This window comes from Neoarius graeffei, chromosome 13 (genome assembly GCF_027579695.1).
Source record: "Neoarius graeffei isolate fNeoGra1 chromosome 13, fNeoGra1.pri, whole genome shotgun sequence".
Lineage (NCBI taxonomy): Eukaryota > Metazoa > Chordata > Actinopteri > Siluriformes > Ariidae > Neoarius > Neoarius graeffei.
The window spans coordinates 69,728,361-69,752,543 of NC_083581.1; the positions used below are offsets into that span (position 1 = coordinate 69,728,361).

The following is a 24,183-nucleotide window of genomic DNA, read 5'->3' on the forward strand; positions in this document are numbered from 1 at the left end:
GTCATTTATTTATTGAGGAAAATGATCCAATATTCCATATCTGTGAGTGGCAAAAGTATGTGAACCTCTAGGATTAGCAGTTAATTTGAATTTTAAATTAGAGTCAGGTGTTTTCAATCAGTGGGATGACAATCAGGTGTGAGTGGGCACCCTGTTTTATTTAAAGAACAGGGATCTATCAAAGTCTGATCTTCACAACACATGTTTGTGGAAGTGTATCATGGCATGAACAAAGGAGATTTCTGAGGACCTCAGAAAAAGCGTTGTTGATGCTCATCAGGCTGGAAAAGGTTACAAAACCATCTCTAAAGAGTTTGGACTCCACCAATCCACAGTCAGACAGATTGTGTACAAATGGAGGAAATTCAAGACCATTGTTACCCTCCCCAGGAGTGGTCGACCAACAAAGATCACTCCAAGAGCAAGGCATGTAATAGTCGATGAGGTCACAAAGGACCCCAGGGTAACTTCTAAGCAACTGTAGGCCTCTCTCACATTGACTAATGTTAATGTTCATGAGTCCACCATCAGGAAAACACTGAACAACAATGGTGTGCATGACAGGGTTGCAAGGAGAAAGCCACTGCTCTCCAAAAAGAACATTGCTGCTCGTCTGCAGTTTGCTAAAGATCACGTGGACAACCCAGAAGGCTCTTGGAAAAATGTTTTGTGGATGGATGAGACCAAAATAGAACTTTTTGGTTTAAATGAGAAGTGTTATGTTTGGAGAAAGGAAAACACTGCATTCCAGCATAAGAACCTTATCCCATCTGTGAAACATGGTGGTGGTAGTATCATGGTTTGGGCCTGTTTTGCTGCATCTGGGCCAGGACGGCTTGCCATCATTGATGGAACAATGAATTCTGAATTATACCAGTGAATTCTAAAGGAAAATGTCAGGACATCTGTCCATGAACTGAATCTCAAGAGAAGGTGGGTCATGCAGCAAGACAACGACCCTAAGCAAACAAGTCATTTTACCAAAGAATGGTTAAAGAAGAATGAAGTTAATGTTTTGGAATGGCCAAGTCAAAGTCCTGACCTTAATCCAATGGAAATGTTGTGGAAGGACCTGAAGCGAGCAGTTCATGTGAGGAAACCCACCAACATCCCAGAGTTGAAGCTGTTCTGTACGGAGGATTGGGCTAAAATTCCTCCAAGCCGGTGTGCAGGACTGATCAACAGTTACCGCAAACGTTTAGTTGCAGTTATTGCTGCACAAGGGGGTCACACCAGATACTGAAAGCAAAGGGTCACATCCTTTTGCCACTCACAGATGTGTAATATTGGAACATTTTCCTCAATAAATAAATGACCAAGTATAATATTTTTGTCTCATTTGTTTAACTGGGTTATCTTTATCTACTTTTAGGACTTGTGTGAAAATCTGATGATGTTTTAGGTCATATTTATGTAGAAATATAGAAAATTCTAAAGGGTTCACAAACTTTCAAGCACCACTGTACATTTAGAAATCTCTCTAGTTTTTCCCCTGATGATGAATTACTTTTGGTAAATTAAAAAATCTGATGTCTTTGTTTTGTTCAGAACGATTTGCAAGTCCAAAACCTTCCTGTACCAATCAATAACAGCTAACTCGTGTGAATGAAGCACTACATGCTGCCTCCTGTCATGGCAGCATAGTTACCGTTGCTATGGGGGTCATGTGATGGTTCAAAGCCTCTATTTAACACTTTGGGAAGGAGTCTCCAGTGACAACACTGTGTAACAGTCAGAGCTAAAGGTGAAAATGTAAGTTTTCCAACACTGCAAAGTCTTCAGGACTAACAAGGTATATTTTAGTTAACATTGACAAACTGCTGTGGCAAGAATTAAAAGGATAAAATGTGTCCTGACATACTGTTACGGGAAAATAATCAATGTTAGGATGCTCACAGTAACTCTGTTTCACGTTAGGCTGCCTCACCCCCCCGATTGTTGATTATTTTCCTATCACAGTACGGACTGCTGTAGTTTATTCCTTAATTATTTAATAAGAAACCTAGACTGTGCTACTCACAGCTTCAGAGAATGCACAGTCCCAAATGATGGTGGCCATAGCATTGTTCTCCTGACTGCCATGTACGATTACAACAACAGGAAGTGAGATCACCTGCAAGAGGAAAAGAAACACCTGTCAAAAAACAACAACAGTCTTGGACACAATTTTATAAAACCTTTTTCTAAAATTTAAGTTTTCATTGCACTGATGCAGTATCCGAGACGCTCAGTGCTTTTTATGCCGCAAACAAAAAAGCCTTTGAAAACAAAAAAGCCTTTACAAAACCTTTAATAAAAGCATGTTCAATTCAACCATTCAGCATGGCTTTTAGGATGTTACACATAGCTGTTATCCTGGCTGGAAAATACCACACAGCCCACCAAGTAAGAACACGGATTCTGATTATATCAGGCTGTTTAAATCCCATAAAAGCAAACCAGTAATTCAGTATGAATGTGAAACAGCTGTATAAATAGTGGCACTCCTACTTTAGCCCAAGAGCATTAGCTCAAGAGCATTAGCTCAAGAGCATTAGCTCAAAATTGAGTCCAACCCGGAACAACTAGTAACAAGCTGAATTTTTCAGAATACCCTTAGGAATAACATACTAAAAGTCCCCAGAAATCCCCCTTGTGCTCTCTGAGAAATTCAAGATGGCGTCCCAAATGGCCGCCGATTGGAGACTTTTCAATATCTCAGGGATAAAACATAATATAAATGCAATTAAAATGTTAAATTATACGTTCTCTCATACAAGCAATGCAAATTCACCATTGTCACACTGTTAAAATTAAAATTAACCAAGGTTACAAGGTCATTAATGTGGAAATTACATGGAATTTGATGGTTGACATGATTGACAGATTAGCTTAGTAGGCTACCTACATACATGAACATAATGTAAGACAACAATTAGACATCAATTTCCTTAATATTTAGTGCATCTTTAAGCTTTGATAAAATATTAAAGGGAAATTAAATTTGAGAACTCTATCTTCTAAAACTACAATGGCAAGCTGTTTCAGTACACTTCTTCAACATTCCGGTGACTTTCATGACAAAAAGGTCTGCCTCAATAAAAGCTCTTGCTTATAAACAATGAGTAGACTTAAGCACTTCTCAGTGCCTCAGTTGTAATGCTTGGACCTTTGTTGTACCATCAGTGAAGTAGGGAATTTATTCAAGCTTGTTTAAGGGTGGAAAAAAATTCATCTTTGAGTTTCTAGCGCCAGTCTTTACTACTAGCAATGCCAGTGTGTTCGGACAAAAAATGACTAAACTCAGCATGACCTTTTAAAAATGACTGAACTCAGCATGACCTTTTAACATGCCATTTTTCATTTTACACCACCAATTTACTTTAATTAATATTAATGAAAATAAGTGCTCCAACCCGTAGTAATTGTGTTTGTTGTTTTGTGAACAGAATAGGATGATACGGAGTGAACGAGTAACCAATGGATCCACACTATACACAAATATACTGTTATAATAATGTGTACATTGTTATTATATAATGTTAATACACACATGTTGGAATTTACTCTCCTACCCTAGAAAACATATATTCTGACCTTTTAATTGAATTAATATTTTGTTTTGGGCCTGAGATATGGGCAGATCTCCATTTGGCGGCCATTTTGGACGCCATCTTGAATTTCTCAGAGAGCACAAGGGGGATTTCTGGGGACTTTTAGTATGTTATTCCTAAAGGTATTCTGAACATATTCTGAAATTTTCAGCTTGTTACTAATTTGTTCTGGGTATAACCCTATTACTCCTGGGCTACTTATTGTCATTTGTTTTCTGCATCGTGAGCAAACAGACAGGTAAATCTGCATCGTCTCCCTCGGGCACTATAGCACTTTTATCCATGCAGTTCTTATTATAATGGGCACACTGTAATCTAACGTGTATTCCCAATGAGACTATGGTCAGCATGCTGTCTGTCTATGAGTAATGTCTCCAATGCATCCTGATCTTCCCAAGTGCTGGAGTGACACTTCTTCTCAGTATGTGGTCCAAAATACAGGGTTAGTCAAAATTATGTTAACACTAATGGATTATTTTTCTCCTGAATGTGGTGCGCCGTGACTGCTGCTGGCGTAATTGGGCCCTACTTTTTTGACACCCCAACAGTGACATCAGACGTCTACTTACAGATGGTGCAGCAGTACGCCATTGATGAACGTCCACTACAGATCCGATTGGTTTCTACCATTTAAGTGTTAACATAATTTTGACTAATCCTGTAATTCCACTATCCTTCCAGATTAGGTCGACGGTTATTTGGAGATGTAAGGTGTTCAGTGCAGCGGCTGAAAATCTAATCAGTGTGAGCTCATTGATCTTGGTTGGAACTATTGGGGGCATGAATCTTGTTCTTTCATATGATATGATACACATCTCAATGCCTAGTATGTGATACCAAAGTCAAAGTCGTTCCCGTGCCAGAATCTGGTCTTCCCAGGCAGTCTCCTGACCCAGTACTAACCAAATCCTTAAAGCACATTGGGTGGCGCCAATCTCTGTTTCTATAGCCCTCAGCCTCTCGGCTATTATACGGCTAGGGTCACAGTGGGGGGTTAGTCCTCTGGTAACCGCGAGAGTTTGACTCCCCACATGCATCTGTATTGCAGCGTGCCTTACCGGACAGCAGTAGGTACCATTTTTGTGATGGTTGTTGGTATGACCTGACCGCAAAAAGAACTTGAGAACTTGTGATCTCCCAATCGAGATGACATGCTAACCACTAGGGCAACTCGCAGTTGTAGTATGTGATACAGTACAAAAAAATTAAACAATTAATCAGTGACAGCGTAGCTCACTCTGGCCCCATCTAGTCCAGAAGGAACAATCTAAAGTGGGCCACCTTGTGCAATAAATGTTGCAAGCTATATACAAGCTATATACACTATATTCAAGCTATATATAGACGCTCTATCCACCCTAGGAATACCGACCTATTTGTCAGAAAGAATACAAAACGGCAAGGAATTGACTGAGAAGAAGCAAATTTTGTTGAACTGCTCACTCATTAAGGCTTAATTAGTCCATAACTTCATTAATAATTGTAATGAAGCAAATCTGGGTAGAAGTTTTATGCACCCTAGGTACCCCGACCTTCATACCAGAAAGAATCAAAATCGGTGATGAATTGAGGGAGAAGCAGCGATTTGTGTGGAAACTACTCATTAGGGCTAAATTATTCCATATCTTCATTATTAATTGCAATTATGCAAATTTGGGTAGAAGATATATATATATATATATATATATATATATATATATATATATATATATATATATATATATGCACCCCACCTACCTTCCTGCCAAAAAGAATAAAAATTGGTGAAGAACTGAGAGAGAAGAAGTGATTTTCGTGGAATGTGGACAACACCGAACGGACAACGGACAACACATGATGTAATTAATGACAGAATAACACACACACCTGGCCATGGAACAGCCGAGTACCCAATTGTCCGATCACTTCTGGTCCCTTAAAAAGGAAGGCCCACATACAGTATACTATGTGGCCAAAAGTTTGTGGACACCCATAGTTGGGCCTTCCTTAAATTGTTGCCACAATTCACTGGAACTATGTCCAAATATTTATAGACCTGATTGTACATTTTAAAAGTTTTAGCTCCCAGAAACCCTTCGGTTGTCTCTGAAAGCCTAGAAGACCAAACGTACAATTAGTACCAAAAGTACAGGTGGGTTTCACTACATGTTGAGCTCTTTACCCTCTCCTTAGCCTCCCTACAGGTGGCATTACGTAGTATGTTGCTTTCTTTCATATTAACATTTCTTCAGGTTCTTTACGAAACGGTTGACAAGCAACCAAATTCATGACCGGAATGATAATGGAATGACAAATCCATCAGATAAGCTGATAATTTGTGTCCCATCAACCTGATCTTTCTGATGAACATCATCAGAAAGGTATAAATGCTTGTCATCACTATATAATAGCAAACCCTTGTTATTATTACTACCTCAAACAAGTTGTACTACTTCTTTATAATTTAATCTTTCTAATCCTGTGTCATACTGGTGAAAAAAAAAAACCAGCACAAGTCTGGTTTCTGTGCCTGTTAGAAAGAACCACACAAGAACATTTTGTTTGCTCGTCTAATACCTCAGGTATGTGTTGTTTGTCATAGCATTGCTGACACACCACTTCATGAAGAACCTCAATGGATTCTTTTGTTTCTTGCCCAATGATCACAAGACAACCGCACAACTGATACAGTCTGAACAGATTTGACTATGGCACAATAGATACTAAACATGCAGAATGATGACAATATATTAAACAGTAACAGGAAATCCATTGTTCTTTTTCTGTGTGTATTTGTCATCCCCCAACTACTTGTCGTTAAACAGACATCTTCCCATAATTATCAACGCTTTCTAGCACCCACGTAAGCTCCCTGCGCATCTCTCACTCTTCACAACCACCACACCACACCACACCGCCTCCAGTAGCCTCCTAACGTTAGTTCTTGAGCTACGGAATGCACAGAACGCACAGAACCAATGCTGCCCCCAAAAGGTACGCTGGTCACTTTTAAAATTACGGTTAAAAAAATACCCCAAACCGGATGGAGACATTTCACTCGTTCGGTCCAGTATTAAATTTAATACCTCCCTTTCGAAAATTCCAGTCATTCCAAACAATTTAAGACGTTTTTAGGCCTTGAAAACCGAAAGTTGGATTTAAGACTTTTTAAGACTTTTTAAGGACCCGCGGGAACCCTGGTAAAGACGAGACGAAATTCATTTTTATACCAGAACATCAAGGACATAGTAGCTCATCTGACCTTCCATCAAAACAACCATGACGACCAAAACATCAAACAGAACTGAAATGTGACGATGTGAGAGAGGACCAACCTCCACATCATTCTCTTCAACAGGAAAATCAACAAAGGACTAAATTTTGTTCCCCAAAGAAGGGAAGATCGACCCAAAACATCGATCAGAACTGAATTCGCATGATAAATGAGAGAGGAGATCCAATTCTAGTCAGAAGAAAAGTTCTTAAGTTGACCTAATTACTAATTTGTTAGAAAAAAATTGACAATACAATGACCATGTTTTGTGCAGAAGGACTAGTTCTTTCAACTAAAACAATCAGAACTGAAATCCACTGAGAACTGAGAGAGGAGATACGATTTAACTGAAAATAAACAAAGTTGTAAACAAGAAAATCAAGAATCAAACAAGTTTTGTTCGTCATGGAAAGATCTACCCAAAACATCGATCAGAACTGAAATCGGATGAGAACTGTGAGAGGAGATAGAATTCTAGTGAGAGGCCTGGAAAAGTTGGCCTAATTCGTTAATTTGGCCTAATTAGTAACTCGTTAGCAAAAAAATTTGACAAAACAATGACCAAGTTTTGTGCGGAGTGATGAGTTCTTTCAAACATAACAATCGGAATGGAAACCCATGGAGAATTAATGAAGGAAATACGCTTTAATTGAATTGTGGACGACGGACGCCACGCAGTGGTAATCAGTCATCGACCGTATGGACAGAGAGCTAATGATGTATGAAAGAAGTACATGTAGCGGCTCTTCTGTTTCCTTTGAACACTTACAGAGCAGGTTACTTGTAACAAGACTAATCCAACACTGGGTGCGGTGTAGTTTCATATAAAACTGTTTAAACCAGTTTTATATGAAACTGTCGTGAATTTTTTCCGTAAAAGGTGTTAGTAAATAATCACGTTATTTAAAAAAAACTAATTAAAAATAAGTGCTGGATAAAAACCCATCTATCTTGTGGAAATAAAGATATAAATTCCCTTGTCCAGTGGTCAAATGATTATGAGATACATTGCCTTGCACTTATAATCGGGTTCCCTGTGGTGGTACATGTATGGATGGATGTCCTATGATCAAAAACCACCAAAAATCAGGTAGATGCTTTGTGCGCATGGGCAGCTCCGCTAAAATGTGACTAAAACCAATGACAATTTTCACTAAGCAACTGAGACTAAAACTACAATTAAGATTCTTGTCAAAATTACCACTGTGTGTGATACAATTTGGGATTTGGAGCCAGTTACTCAATTGCACTAAAGGCCAACACTGGGCATGGGTCTGAAGCCATGGGGAAGCCATGGTCTAATGGTAACAGAAGCAGCTTTGGGATCAAAAGGTTGCTACTTTGGTTCCCTGGACCAGCAGGAATGGCTGAAGTGCCCTTGAGTAAGACACTGAAACCCCAACTGCCCTGCTTATGTTGCTCTGGATAAGAGCATCTGCTAAATGCCTGTAATGTAATGTGTATTTTGCCTGCTAAAAATGCCCTGTTGATGAACAACATTGGTGCCTCTAAATCACAGGTCTTATCCAGAGCAGCCTAGGGACAGTTGGTAGGGGGTTAGGTGTCTTGCTCAAGGGCACTTCAACCATTCCTACTGGTCCAGGGAATTGAACCAGCAACCTTCTCACCCTAAAGCTGCTTCTCTAACCATTAGGCTGTGGCTTCCCCCTCAGCGTGTACACTGATGTGTCTGCAATATTGACTAGGGCTGTAACGATATGCGTATCAAAATCGAAATTGCGATATGCAGAGCCACGATCCGTATTGCGATACAAGAAGGCAGAATCGCGGTACACCCTTTCAAACTTCTCCTCAGCCCAAAAACAGAGGCACTTCCAAACTTCAATTTATGAATACTTTACTTTTTATTTAAATTACATTTTAAACTTACTTAAATTACTTTTTTTTTTAATATCTATTAGTAAGTCGTTTTTTCGCCGACCTGCGACAATCTTCTGCGAGTCACGCGACGTCCACACTCGCCACTGGCAGAGCATTCATTTCTTTTAAGCGGTCGCCATTCTGGTTGCGACGCGGGGAGCGAATCTGTAAACAAGCAGCTCATTGGCTGGCTAGGTGTGCCACAAGCCAATCACAATCACTTGACCGGAAAGGCATGCAGTGTTGCCAGATTGGGCAGGTTTAGGTGCTTTTTGGCTGGTTTTGAACATATTTTGGGGTGGAAAACGTTAGCAATATCTGGCAACACTGAAGGCGTGTCTGCTTGGGCAGAAGCCTTCTGCGGTAGTTACATTTTGACACGCGAGCAATGTTTCACCATAAAAATTCCGTAATTTCCATTTGTTTTCCGCGATCACAGAAAATCATTGGCCCTATGAGAGTGAGACAGTGAGAGAGCCACCCCCCCCCCAAAAAAAAATCTTAACGGATTTACACGATTTGGAAAAATGACTTTTTCAGAACTGAAAAAAACAGAGCTTCCGGCTCAACAGTATTATTTTGAGAAATAAAACAATCTTTGGATATACATTTGTTCATTTTTGCATACATATTACTCATTCTCTGCAGTGGTCTGAATTATTTGTTATTAAATAGTTAATGTAAGTAAGTAAATGTTAATAAGTCAAATTTACTACTTTAAAAAAACATTTTAAAAAAAATCGTGGGTGTATCGAATCGTGGGTCAAAAATCGCGATACGAATCGAATCGAGAGTTGGGTGTATCATTACAGCCCTAATATTGACTATGCTTTGGATACACCCATGCACACGTCCGGGTCTGAACTGCACGAAGCCACATCCTCTAAAGTAAACTTGGGACCTTAAAGTGTATTTAAACCTGAAATTCCCAACCTCCGACTAAGAAAAACCCAAAGGACATGGAATTCCTACTTGGGAACCCGGTACAGTCTCTTCAGTCCTGAAGTCAGTGAGTCAAACCAAAATGGCCGCTCACAGCACTAACATATGGCCTAATGGTTAGAGAAGTAGATTTGTAGTAGTTCAATTCCCTGGACCAGCAGGAATGGCTGAAGTGCCTTTGAGCAAGGCACCTAACCCCAGGGTGCTCTGGGTATGTAGTACTGGATAAGAGTGTCTGCTAAATGCCTTTAAGGCAGCTGGGCCATAGAAGGTTCACGCTGCACGCTGCATGCGGCACGCTACACGCTACACGCGTGTAAAGAAAAGTGGACAAACGTAGCATGACTTGCTCTGGGCCATAGAACGGCGTTCACGTTGCACGCTGCACGCTGCACACTTCACGCGTGAAGTGAGAAATGAACATGCACACTTTTTTCTAGGCGTGAAGATGGAAATTCCAGTCAATGCATGCACGACCCCAAGGTCACCACCGCGCCAGCCAATCAGAACGGGTCTAGGGAGATAAAATGGACGACTACCGAGAAAAGTTGAAGTTTAATGGCCCAGGGTCCGGTTCTTCACGTGAACGTGTAGCGTGTAGCGTGCAGCATGCAGCGTGAACCTTCTATGGCCCAACTGCCTAATGTAATGAATCTGTGTTTGGGAGGTCACAGGTCTGAGTTATATCAAACCCAATAAACAGGTGTAGGTTTTATGCAGCATAGAATGTGTGAAATTACTACGCTATGGGTCTGGTGTGAATTCTCGTTCATGCTAAAATGCTGAGTCATAGGAACCAGCGGCTGTTATGATATTACTATTTGCAAGTTTGAGCAGGTTGAGTGAAACGAGGCAGCAGGCCATGCGTTGGTTTTGAGTTTGATGCCTGCGATGGAAACCGAGCAATTAATTAATTTGCATGTATGTAAACATGTTCATCAAATGAATGCCAAACTATGATTTATCTTAGTAATAAGACTGTTTAGTGTGTAAACACACTCACTGACTGAGCTTTACAGTGCAAACAATCACAAAGCAACACATATGGTGCAGTCTGATTAACTGAGAAAGCAAACAAACAAACAAACAAACAAACAAACAAAAAACCCAACAACAACAACAACAAAATAATAAAAAAAAATACCACAAAAGATACCTGGACACTGTAAGGACTGTCACAGCCTGTGATGGTTATCTCTGAAGTGAAAAGCAAAGCGAACTTCTCCTCCGTTACTGACTCCGAGCCCTTCCTGTCTGCACGCTTGATCTTCCTGATGGACTGTGAAAGAGAAACAATAACCATTTACAACAATGACCAGCAGAATCCTGATTTTGGTGCTCTTTCCACCAAAATCACGTGATCACGTCACTGCTCGCTAAATCTCATACAACACGGAGAGCAGAGGGCTAACTTTTATTCGAAAGTTTTCCGCGTGTTGTTAAAAGGAGCTCATGTTGTACAAACCATATTCCTGAAAGTCGCACATGTGCTCTTGCTGGTTGTGTTGTGTTCCAAAATGGCGGTGCTGTTAATCAGGTCTCCTACGTTCTCACTGAAAAATAAAAATCACAGGGAGAGGAAATTAGCTCCTATTAGCCTTGAAACCCTTGGAAACCCTACTCCCTTCAAACATTTCACATTAAGAATGTTTTTTTTTCCTGGAAATCTCAACTTGATTTTCCTGTTTGAAAAAAATGTTGCACTATTACTTTGGGTCAAGGTAAAAGGACAATGTTTTGTGCTCATTGATGTGAAATAATATCTCATCTCATTCTCATTATCTCTCGCCGCTTTATCCTGTTCTACAGGGTCGCAGGCAAGCTGGAGCCTATCCCAGCTGACTACGGGCGAAAGGCGGGGTACACCCTGGACAAGTCGCCAGGTCATCACAGGGCTGACACATAGACACAGACAACCATTCACACCTACGCTCAATTTAGAGTCACCAGTTAACCTAACCTGCATGTCTTTGGACTGTGGGGGAAACCGGAGCACCCGGAGGAAACCCACGCGGACACGGGGAGAACATGCAAACTCCACACAGAAAGGCCCTCGCCGGCCCCGGGGCTCGAACCCAGGACCTTCTTGCTGTGAGGCGACAGCGCTAACCACTACACCACCGTGCCACCCCTTGAAATAATATCTATCATTATATTTTTAGCTATAAGCTTCAACAGGTAAATAGCTAACATCAGTTAATTGCAGTACTGTGCAAAAGTCCAAAGCATATCGAAGGAAATGGAAATGGATGTAACATTTAATTTTGGTTGAAAACTTGGAATGTTTAGAAATTACATTTTTAATTCATAAGTAAAATAAAAAAATGAAGCAAATAAAAACGAAATTGGTATCGCGTCGCTCACTGCCAAGCTGGCACTGTTGGGCCCTTGAGCAAGGCCCTTAACCCTCTTCTGCTCCAGGAGCACTGTGTCATATACCCCCTTGTTGTGCGTTGCTCTGGATAAGAGCGCCTGCTAAGTGTCTGTAAGGTAAAGTAATGGTATAAAATAATTGGATGCCGAACATTTTTGCACAGTACTGTGTGTGTATATATATTACATGGTTGTGCAAAGATATGAAGTTTATCTTCGAGTGTTGAACATATTCACAAGTGACTGACGTGAACAAGTGAAAATATGTTCAACATGAGAAGATAAACTTCATATCTTCATGCCACCCTGTAATGTTTGTGTTATACTATATATATTCTTTACATTATATGAACACATCTGCAAAAAAAAAAATTAGAGTTTTAATTTTGAACTGGTTCGCTATTTTGACAATGCGCATCTAGTCAACGGGAAAACACCGGGAGTGATGTCATCAGAGTGAAACATCGGGAAATACGTCACTCAGATTCATATTTTAAAAAATGTGAGTTTTTCAACACGAGAAGATAAACTTCATATCTTCAAGCCAATATGTGATTTTCTTTTTATGATATAGACACATTCGCAATCAAAAAGTACCCAAATTTATCAAAACAATTCATCGACTTCCTCATGAGTGACATATATATTATTTACCAACTGGGAGGTCCGTATCGTGAAATACCGTGAAAGAGGTCTTGAAAATACTGACCAAAGCCTCCGGGCCGAGGTCAATATTTTCAAGGCCGAGGTCACGGTATTTCACGATATGGACCAACCTTAAGCTGGTAAATAATATATTTATTTTTTTCTTTACCAAATTCTAACAGAAAATGAGAGCGCCCGAAAGGGAAACCATATTTAGAACAAACCTGCTACAAGCTCGTTTTCGGCTTTCCCCCGAAATGTTTTCCTTTATTTCGTCTTCATCAGGGTAGTAAAACTTGCTTTCGCTGTGAACACTGTCGTTATCTCTATCCATGCTGTAAAATTAATGCTATTATACTGAGAAATGCGAAAATAAATGTCGACAAAAAAATTGCTACTATGTTTGTTGTTGTTGTGAACGAGCGAGTTGCCAAAGGTCCGTAACCGAGGTCAGGATTGTAGGATTCCGGACCGCTTGCAAGCCAATCAGAGTTCAGGATTTGATGGAAGCTGGACCGTGAAAAAAATAATGAAATTTATGTCATGGTTTTGGTTCTCCAAGTCCTGGATGGAGCTCATATGAAAAATTTCCCAGTAAAACACTCATGTCCAAATGTATGTTTTTTTTTTTCTTGTGGATGCATCCATATAACATAAAGAATATCTACACGATGGCGTGAAGATAAGATATCGTTCGCTTCGCTCACTTGTGAATAGGGTCAACACTTCAACACTTCAAGATAACTTTCATATCTTCACACAACAGTGTAATATTCTCTCTGTCTCATATATATATATATATATAATATCTCATTATCTCTAGCTGCTTTATCCTGTTCTACAGGGTCGCAGGCAAGCTGGAGCCTATCCCAGCTGACTACGGGCGAAAGGCGGGGTACACCCTGGACAAGTCGCCAGCTCATCACAGGGCTTTTATATATATATGTTTTTTTCTTTATTTCTGTTAATTAAATAAAGCACCTAGTGTATCTTCCAGAATTCATAACCTGAAAGAGAAAAGTGTTCGAGTGTGTATACGCAACAAAAAAGTCAATCAGCCACAAAACAGACCAATTCAAACCCAAGTTTATGAGTAATGATAAATATTGAAAAGAAATAATACAAAAGGTGATCGATGTAATCAGTTTTAAAATGTTTGGACATGCCCAGTTATACAACCATTTTGGTACAGCTAGAAATAATTAGTAAGGACATTATACGAAGGGACATGTAGCTTATCGTGCTCTTTATACTGACATACAGGACCAGTCAAAAGTTTGGACACACTTTCTAATTCAGTGATTATTCTTTATTGCTATTAATTAAAAGTCACTTCATGTCTTAACCCTTTGATGCAAAACATGGGTCAAAAGTGACCCGGCTGAGTTTTTATCTTCTATATCTTTGCAATAAATTAATTCCATCATTCAGTATTCAAGGTGTTCCTCAATTAACTTGTTTTTGATCATCATACATCCTTATTTTATTTTTTCCTTTCTTACTTTTTGAATAAAAACCCTTTTTGGTTCACTACCCTTCTAATGCACAACATGGGTCAAAAACGACCTGCATTCATTTTCCAGGTTATTGGAATGTATGTATGGCTGAGTGTTTCTATGATATACTTTTGAAATAAATTCATTTTGTCATTTACTTTTCCAAATATGCAGTAAATATCTTGTTTCTGTTTAGCACAAATCATCATTTTTATTTTTCCTTTCTTAAGTTATGAACAAGCACAGCTTTTGTAATTCTACATCAAGTTTACACACATGGGTCAGAACCGACCCGCATGCATTTACTCCAGCGTTTGGTGGGAACTGTGAATTGTGCTTGTGTCAGACATTTCACAGCTCAGCACAGCGCCCTTTGCCCATCTAATACATGCAAGTAATGTTTTTCAATTGTTCTAACATTACCTTAGAAAAAAATTGATTATGTTTAGGTTACCTTGAGAGTGAGTCGATTACTTGTCAGAAAGTTACAAGTAATTACTATTAGCTACCGAGCTGTTGACGTATTCTACTTTAGTTAGCTAATTTTATTGCAGTTGGCTTAGCTAACTACATAGTTAATAAATAAATAACTGGCCCCATTCACTGCTAAAGTAATTACTTGAAACAAATTATTATTATAGTATTAAAACATTTAATTTTAAATCACACTTGGATGACCCATGTGTAGTAATATAAAAAAGTATTTTTGTTCATAAAGTAGGAAAGAAAAAATTAAATTAATGATTTGTGGTAATTAAAAACAAGATATTTAAAGAATACTTGGAATATTCAATCATAAAATAAATTGATTTCAAAAGATAGAGCAGAGAAAAACTCAGCATGAAATAACCTGGAAAATGAATGCGGGTCATTTTTGACCCATGTTGTGCATTAGAAGGGGTGTGCATATGTTTTGCATCAAAGGGTTAAAGTAATGATGGATGTCATTTCTCTTTACTTAGGTGAGAGTTTCTTGACATAATATTGATTACTGCAGTTGTGGAATTGGGCTATTTACTGTATTTTTATTATTTACTGTTTGATCTCGAATGCATTAAGAAGGCAAGAAATTGCACTCATTAGCTTTTGACGAGGCACACGTGTTAACTGAAAAGCATTCCAGGTGACTCTCATGAAGCTGGTTAAGATAATGCCAGTAGTGTGCAAACTGTCATCAAGATAAACGCTGGCTCCGTTGAAGAATATAAAATATGAAGCATATCTTGTTTATTAACATTTTTTTGTTTACCACATAATTCCATACATGTCCCATGTATGCTTTCATAGTTTTGATGTCTTCAGTATTGTTCTACAATGTAGGAAATAGGCAAAATACTGAAAAACCTCTGAATGAGTAGGGGTGTCCAAGCTTAATGATAATGAAAGTGATTAAAAAATTGTTTGCACCGGTTAAGTCAGATGTATTGGAAGAGTGCTGTGAAGCCTGTCGCAGTAGAAACGTTTTTACAGTAACCAATCGGTGTTTCGAGGAAAAAAGCTACTTCCTTGTCTGTTTTAGTTACAGTAAGATGCAGACACACTGTAGGCACACTTTCTTGAAAGTCCACGTCAACTTTTCTTCAGTTGGTTCAACTAAACATGCTGCAGCGATATTTATAGATGCTACATTCTCCGAAAACACTAAGAGCGTGCCTGAACAGCAAAAACACTAATATGTTGATTATCTGGGTAATGTCATGATAGGTATCGGATTGAAGATGGCACTTTAAATGCCAGTGTGTCTGTAGTTCTGTGCAATAAATCACATCATGGGTTGAGTTCTCATTTTTCAGTAAGATGTGTCACTGTAGTGCCACAGATTGTGCATGTACAATCAGCTGCAGAAAGAAATATGACCCGTACTTGCATTTTTCTCAAATCTGAAAACATTCACAGCAGCCTACTTCCCCTAAATGGCCTATGACGAGTCATGTGGTGGCAATTTGTAAGCGCTGTCAGCTTCTGTGGCCAGCAACAGGAAAGAAGGTGATAACAAAAAGCGGAATGTGAACTTTGAAAGAGTAGTATAGTAGAAGGCAGAACACAACACTAGTTACAGTACTTCATTTCTGGAGGTGTTGGAGGTGTCCTCAAAAGTGTTTCATTCCTATTTCTGGAAATAAACTGTTTACATTCTGTAAGCCTTAGTGAGTGTGTTTGCTTGTTGTAGTGATGTCGCAGTGTAGCGTTAAAAGGTCAAGCGTAATACATTGGAAGCAATGCAAATGTTCAGACTCCAAGGCGGTGGGTATGCATGCAGGCTGAGGAGTTTTCGCCGCTTCTGTGTGGTGTCAGGTGTCGTAATGAGGTATTACGACATTTGAGCTGTGGGCGGTTACACAACTGTACATGCCTGCTATTGCCACATATAATGTGCATGGTGTATCTTCAATTCATCTAAAGGAACCAGTATGAAGCATTTTGGGTATGCAAGTACTAAAGATCCAAATGTACGATTGTGTCTAAGGTACTGAAGCAATACTGGAATGTGTGTATACACGTGTGTGCGTGCATGCATGCGTGTGCACGCTTAGGGGTGGGGGTGGATGAGCTGGAAAGTGCACACGTAATATTTACCACATTAGGTTTGGTACAGCATGTACACCAACGTTTCTTCCTTGCAAGCACTCATGAACTGTGAAATATTTCAAAATTGCATTTTTGGCCTGTTTGGATCTCAGAGTACTTATGAGATTAGTTTCACAGGAAGGTAAAAATAAGCTGTTTGTTAAAAAAAAAAAAAAAAAGATTAGATAAAATGCACGTGAAGTAAAAAAAAGTTTCCATTTTGTTACCTTTGTTGTTTGCTCCGGGTAAATTTTCTTACTTGCAGGTCATGAGCAAAAGACACGAATCATGTCAAACAAAATGGTAGTGGTAAAAAGGTGGAAGTAAAACTAATCTCCTGGCAAGTGGTTAAAAAAAATGAAGTGAACCCACAGCAAACTGCGAACCAGAGTGTGAGTGACACAGCAGCTCACATGGCTGTACCATGAGAAACCAGACTCGTTTGTGATTAGCCAAGTTGCTCTTCATGAGAACAATTTGATCTTCCATACAAAACAATCAGAATCAAAATCCATTGAAAACTCAGGGAAGAGTAGCGATTTTTATGAATTGTGGACGGACAGACGGATGGACAGACAGAAGATGGACTGATGCTGCGTGATGGCAATAACTCATTGCCTACAGCCAGTGAGGTGAGGGAATGAGTTTGCCAAGAAATAGTTAGGCGAATCACATTTCTGATCACCAATTTCCTTTCGAAATAATAAGGTTTTTTTTTCCAGCCAATGTTTATTTTGAAAAATTCCACACTTATGAACGTACAGTGGTGCTTGAAAATTTGTGAACCCTTTAGAATTTTCTATATTTCTGCATAAATATGACCTAAAACATCATCAGATTTTCAGACAAGTCCTAAAAGTAGAGAAAGGGAACCCAGTTAAACAAATGAGACAAAAATATTATACTTGGTCATTTATTTATTGAGGAAAATGATCCAATATTACATATCTGTGAGTGGCAAAAGTATGGGAACCTCTAGGATTAGCAGTTAATTTGAAGGTGAAATTAGAGTCGGGTGTTTTCAATCAATGGGATGACAATCAGGTGTGAGTGGGCACCCTGTTTTATTTAAAGAACAGGGATCTATCAAAGTCTGATCTTCACAACACATGTTTGTGGAAGTGCATCATGGCACGAACAAAGGAGATTTCTGAGGACCTCAGAAAAAGCGTTGTTGATGCTCAACAGGCTGGAAAAGGTTACAAAACTATCTCTAGAGAGTTTGGACTCCACCAATCCACAGTCATACCCCTTTTCCACCAAATCAGTTCCAGGGCTGGTTCGGGGCCAGTGCTGGTTCACAACTCGTTCAACTTGCGAGCCAGCTGAGAACCAGTTTGCTTTTCCATAGCTCGTGGTGCTAAGGGGAGCCACATCATTACGTTGCTGTATACGTCAGTTACGTCACTGCGTTTGCATAAACCTTGGCGTGAATATCGAAGCAACAACAACACGGAGAAGAAGAAGCAGCAACAACAACAATAATGGATGACTTCGCGTTTGTACAGCTGCTGCTTCTCAGCGCTTAAAAATGGCGACCTTTCGCAGTCTTGCGATTGTTGTTGGTCTTAACAACTCCACCCCCCCGATGACATAAGCGGTTCTTTCCTCTGGCCCAGCAAAGAGCTGGTGCTAGCCTGGAACTGGTTTTTCTGGTCCCAGAGCCAGTTCTTTGTCAGTGGAAACAGAAAACCCAGTTCCAAACTAAGCACTGGCCCCGAACTGTTAGGGTTTTGCTGGGAATCAAACCTAGGTTGCTGGTGTAGTGATCCAACAAACCCCCACTAGGCCACCAGGGAAATGACTCAAGAGCAGAGGCGTGAGGCGAAAGTAGAGTATCAAAAAAACCAGTTTATTTACACTATATACAATCCAGGGCAAAAAAACAAAAAGTATAATCCAACGCTGAGAAGACAAAGGGAAAAATAAAAAATCCAACAATTCAAAGTCCAAAAAAAAAAGAAAAGGCAAAAATGCAAAACACTCAGAAGATCCAAAAGTACAAAGTTCAAAGAAAGCAAAAAATATCAAAAACACAAGGGCACAGGCAAGGTACATGGGACAGAGGAAACTAGCACTAGACAGCATAGCATAAAGACTCCGTGACTAGGGAACAAACAGAGGAGTATTTATACACAAAATAAATTGAACACAGGTGACGATAATGAAGACAAACAGGTAATCAACACAAAACACAGGAACAGTGGCGGCCTCTAGAGGCCAAAACAAACATGACAAAAAAAGGAAATAACAACGGCCTCTAGAGGCCAAAACAGTCCCAGTCCTAACAGGACCCCCCTCCCCCCCTCGAGGAGCGTCTCCTGACGTTCCCAGGGCGATCCGGATGGGCCGAATGGAAGTCCCGACAAAGTTCCTTATCTAAAATGTCCCAGGCGGGGACCCAACAGCGTTCCTCAGGGCCATAGCCCTCCCAGTCCACCAGATATTGAAGCCCGCCACGGAGCCGGCGGGAGTCCAGCAGACGGTGCACAGTGAACACAGTCTGACCCTGGAAGATTCGGGGGGGCGGGGGATTCCTAGGAGCAGGGGCATACGTGGACGACAGTACGGGCCGCAACAGGGAAACATGGAATGTAGGGTTGATCCTAAGAGTTCGTGGTAACTGGAGCCGGTAGGAGACAGGGTTCACCCTGCGCACAACTTTGAAGGGGCCAATGTAGTGAGGAGTAAGCTTGCGGTTCTCCACCCGCAGTGGAAGGTCCTTGGTGGACAACCAAACCCGCTGCCCCGGGCGGAAAACGTGGGCAGGCCTTCTATGGCGGTTGGCCTGAATCTGGTTGGACCTGGAAGTCTGGATGAGGGTCCTCCTGACCTTGTTCCAGGTCTTGCGACACCGTCTCATGTAGTGATTGACCGAGGGCACCCCAGCGTCCTCCTCCTGGTCCGGAAACAGAGATGGCTGGAACCCGAACTGGCACTGGAACGGTGATAACCTGGTGGCCGATGACTGCAGGGTGTTGTGAGCGTACTCTGCCCATGGCAGCCAGGTGCTCCATGTAGTCGGGTTATCCATCGCCAGGCCTCGCAGGGTGGTTTCCAGGTCCTGGTTGAGCCTCTCCGTCTGACCATTGGACTGGGGGTGGAACCCAGAAGAGAGGCTGGCAGTGACTCTGATAAGCTTGCAGAACCCGCGCCACACTCGGGAGGAGAACTGGGGCCCCCGGTCTGAGATGATGTCCTATGGGAGACCAAAGACTCGGAAGACATGAGTGAAAATGAGTTTGGTTGTTTCAAGAGCAGAAGGGAGTTTGTACAGTGGTATGAAGCGGCAGGCCTTAGAGAATCTGTCGACTATTACCCAAATGACAATGTTACCTTGTGAGTCTGGAAGGCCCGTGATAAAGTCGACCGCCACATGAGACCAGGGACGCCGGGGAATAGGCAGAGGGTGCAGGAGGCCCTGGGGATGCTGTCGTGGATTCTTGTTTCTGGTGCACACTTCGCAGGACAGGACGAATGACCTCACCTCCTTCTCCATGCTTGGCCACCAGAAGCGTCTTTTCAAGAAGTCCAGGATCCTCCGAGCTCCCGGGTGGGCGGTGAGAGGGGACGAATGACCCCACTGGAGAACCTTGGCCCGGGCTTGACAAGGGACGTACAAGAGGCCCGGTGGCCCCGTCCCAGGACCCGGGTCCTGGCGTTGAGCTCGTCGGACAACCTCCTCGACACCCCAGCGGACAGGGGCCACAATCCGGGACACAGGGATAATAGGCCCAAATTCACTCTCCCTGTTAGTGGCAGAGAACAGCCTGGACAGTGCGTCAGGTTTGGTGTTCTTGGAGCCGGGGCAGTACGATAGGGTGAAGTCAAAAAGACTGAAAAACAGGGCCCACCTAGCCTGTCGTGAGTTCAGTATCTTGGCTTGCTGGAGGTACTCCAGGTTCTTGTGGTCCGTCCAAACCAGGAATGGATGTTGCGCTCCCTCCAGCCAGTGCCTCCACTCCTCAAGGGCCAGTTTGACCGCTAGCAGTTCTCGATCCCCCACATCGTACCGGGACTCCGCAGGGCTCAGGCGGTGGGAGAAGTATGCGCAGGGGTGCAACTTTCCTTCCGAACATTGAGAGAGCACCGCGCCGACACCACTGGCCGAGGCGTCCACCTCCACGATGAATGGTTGGGAGGTGTCCGGGAGGACCAGAATGGGTGCCGTGCAGAAGCGGTGCTTGAGGTCTTTAAACGCCTTTTCCGCCTGAGGAGACCAGACATAAGATCCACCAGTCCCTTTGGTGAGATCTGACATGGGTGCTGCTACGGAACTGAAGTTCCTGACGAACTTGCGGTAAAAGTTAGCGAATCCTAAGAACCGCTGCACCTCCTTGACGGACTTGGGAGTGGGCCAGTCCCAGATGGCCAGGGTCTTGGCTGGGTCCATTTGGAGTTGTCCCGTCCAAACAATAAATCCCAGGAAGGAGACCTCGGGGACATGAAACTCGCATTTCTGGGCCTTCGCAAACAGATTGTTCCGTAGCAGCCTCTGGAGAACCTGGCGGACATGGTAGCGGTGCTCCTGCAAGGTCTTGGAAAATACCAAGATGTCATCGAGGTAGACAAAAACATACTGGTTAATCATGCCCCTCAAGACGTCGTTGATTAGGGCCTGAAAAACAGCTGGTGCGTTGGTGAGTCCGAAGGGCATCACCTGGTACTCGTAGTGCCCTGACGGGGTGTTAAAGGCAGTCTTCCACTCGTCTCCCTGTCGGATACGGATGAGGTGGTATGCGTTCCGTAGTTCCAACTTGGTGAAGACGGTGGCGCCTTGGAGCAGGTCGAATGCTGTGGACATCAGCGGAAGGGGATAGCAGTTGCACACAGTGATCTTGTTCAGGCCCCTGTAGTCAATACATGGTCGGAGCCCCCCATCCTTCTTGCCGACAAAGAAGAAGCCGGCACCAGCAGGTGAGGTGGAGGGTCGAATGAACCCAGAGACCAGGGCGTCCTTGAGGTATTCCTCCATGGCCTTGCGTTCTGGCTGAGAGAGGGAGAACAGTCTGCCCCGAGGAGGGGTAGTCCCAGGGAGCAAGTCGATGGCACAGTCGTAGGCACGGTGCGGAGGAAGAATGGCGGCCTTGCTTTTGCTAAAGACTTCTTTGAGGTCCCAGTACTCTGTGGGAACTTGAGATTACTCGGTGAGATCAGGAGGCTCGGCAGGAGACACAGGAGAGCAGACAAGAAGCATGGCATGCAGGTCCCCATTCCACAACCTGGCTTGTTACCCAGTCTATACGAGGGTTGTGGCGGGTAAGCCAAGGAAGGCCTAGAATCACCGGGAACTCTGGTGAGTGAATAAGGTGCAGGGATATTTCTTCTTTGTGAGCTTGAGACTGGAGAAAGCCTGGAGAAGTAACTTGGGTGACTCTTCCGTCACCTAAAGCTTGGCCATCGAGGGCAGACACAGACAGCGGGATTTCAAGAGGAGCAGTCGGGACATTGATACTTTGGGCGAAGTGAACATCCATAAAGTTTCCAGCCGCCCCGGAGTCTAACAAGGCTTGACAAGAGTGGACAGACTCACCCCAGGAGATGGAGACCGGGATGTAGACTCCTTGGCCAGGGAGTTCGGGAGAGAGGGTAGGCCCCGTCACAACCCTCCCTCAGCTGGACGGGGCGGTCCTTTTCCCGAGAGCTCGGGACATGATGCTCGGAAATGACCAGGCTTGCCACAGTAGATGCAGCACTTGTCCCTCCTTCTGCGCTCCCTCTCAGATGCGGAGAGACAAGTACGACCCACTTGCATGGGCTCTGGACAGTCACTGGAGGGGGTAGACGGGCTCCATGTTGAGGCAGTGAGGCCGGGGAGGCTCAGGACTTGGCGGCGTTCTCTAATCCTGTTGTCAAGACGAATAGCATGTGAGATCAGAGTTTCGAGGTCACTTGGGCATCCGATAGAGGCCAGGCCATCTTTGATGGGGTCAGACAAACCATGGTGAAAGGCTGAAACCAGGGCAGCCTCGTTCCATCTGTTGACTGCTGCGAGCGTCCGGAACGATATGGCGTAGTCTGCAACGCTTCCTCCTTGCCGGATGGACATGAGCTTTCTGGCTGCATCTGTACTGATGTCCGCCTGATCGAAGACCCGAAGCATCTCTTCTGTAAACAGTTCGAAATCGGAGCACTCGGGTCCCCGTCTCTGCCAGATAGCTGTTGCCCAAGCTTGTGCCTTACCAGCTAACAAGGTTATCACAAAGGCAATCTTGTGGCAATCCGTAGTGTAGGTGGTAGGCTGGAGCTCAAAGGTGAGCTGGCACTGAGTAAGGAACTCCCGGCACTCACCGTGCTTGCCGTCATACCTCTGTGGTGCAGGAAGGCTGGGTTCGCGAGGTGAAGGAGACAGCGTGGCGGGAGGCACTGGAGCGGGAGCAGGATGAGGAGATGCGGGCAGAGGAGTCAGCTGTGCCAGGGTTTTCCCAATTTGCTGGAGCAGTACTTCGTGGCGAGCAAGGGCCCCACGTTGGCTTGCGAGCGTTCGTCCATGGTCGCTCCGAAGCGTGTCAAAGCTGCCATAATTCCCTGAAGGTTGGCCGGGTAGACAGCTGAAGCAGCCTCTGCTGAGTTGGTCATGACGGAGTCTTTCTGTTAGGGTTTTGCTGGGAATCAAACCCGGGTCGCTGGTGTAGTGATCCAGCAAACCCCCACTAGGCCACCAGGGGAATGACTCAAGTGCAGAGGCGTGAGGCGAAAGTAGAGTATCAAAAAAAAACAGTTTATTTACACTATATACAATCCAGGGCAAAAAAACAAAAACTATAATCCAACACTGAGAAGACAAAGGGAAAAATAAAAAATCCAACAATTCAAAGTCCAAAAAAAAGGAAAAGGCAAAAATGCAAAACGCTCAGAAGATCCAAAAGTACAAAGTTCAAAGAAAGCAAAAAATATCAAAAACACAAGGGCACAGGCAAGGTACATGGGACAGAGGAAACTAGCACTAGACAGCATAGCATAAAGACTCCGTGACTAGGGAACAAACAGAGGAGTATTTATACACAAAATAAATTGAACACAGGTGACGATAATGAAGACAAACAGGTAATCAACACAAACAAAAAACACAGGAACAGTGGCGGCCTCTAGAGGCCAAAACAAACATGACAAGAAAAGGAAATAACAGCGGCCTCTAGAGGCCAAAACAGTCCCAGTCCTAACACGAACCAGCCCTGGAACTGCTTTGGTGGAAAAGGGGCATCAGACAGATTGTGTACAAATGGAGGAAATTCAAGGCCATTGTTACCCTCCCCAGGAGTGGTCGACCAACAAAGATCACTCCAAGAGCAAGGCATGTAATAGTCGGCGAGGTCACAAAGGACCCCAGGGTAACTTCTAAGCAACTGAAGGCCTCTCTCACATTGGCTAATGTTAATGTTCATGAGTCCATCATCAGGAGAACACTGAACAACAATGGCGTACATAGCAG

At 42.8% G+C, this 24,183-nt stretch overlaps 1 protein-coding gene across 4 annotated transcripts in view; it reads right to left on the reverse strand.

The window, feature by feature from the left end:
- stat6 (signal transducer and activator of transcription 6, interleukin-4 induced) overlaps positions 1-24,183 on the reverse strand; it is a 231,692-nt gene that overhangs the window by 31,856 nt on the left and 175,653 nt on the right. For all 4 annotated transcript variants that reach the window (XM_060938425.1, XM_060938423.1, XM_060938424.1 and 1 more), the window contains exons 10-12: positions 11,135-11,222; positions 10,826-10,948; positions 2,021-2,113 (exon numbers count right to left, since the gene is read on the reverse strand). In XM_060938425.1, coding sequence (XP_060794408.1) covers positions 2,021-2,113; positions 10,826-10,948; positions 11,135-11,222 — 304 coding nt within the window. The remainder of the gene's footprint in view (positions 1-2,020; positions 2,114-10,825; positions 10,949-11,134; positions 11,223-24,183) is intronic.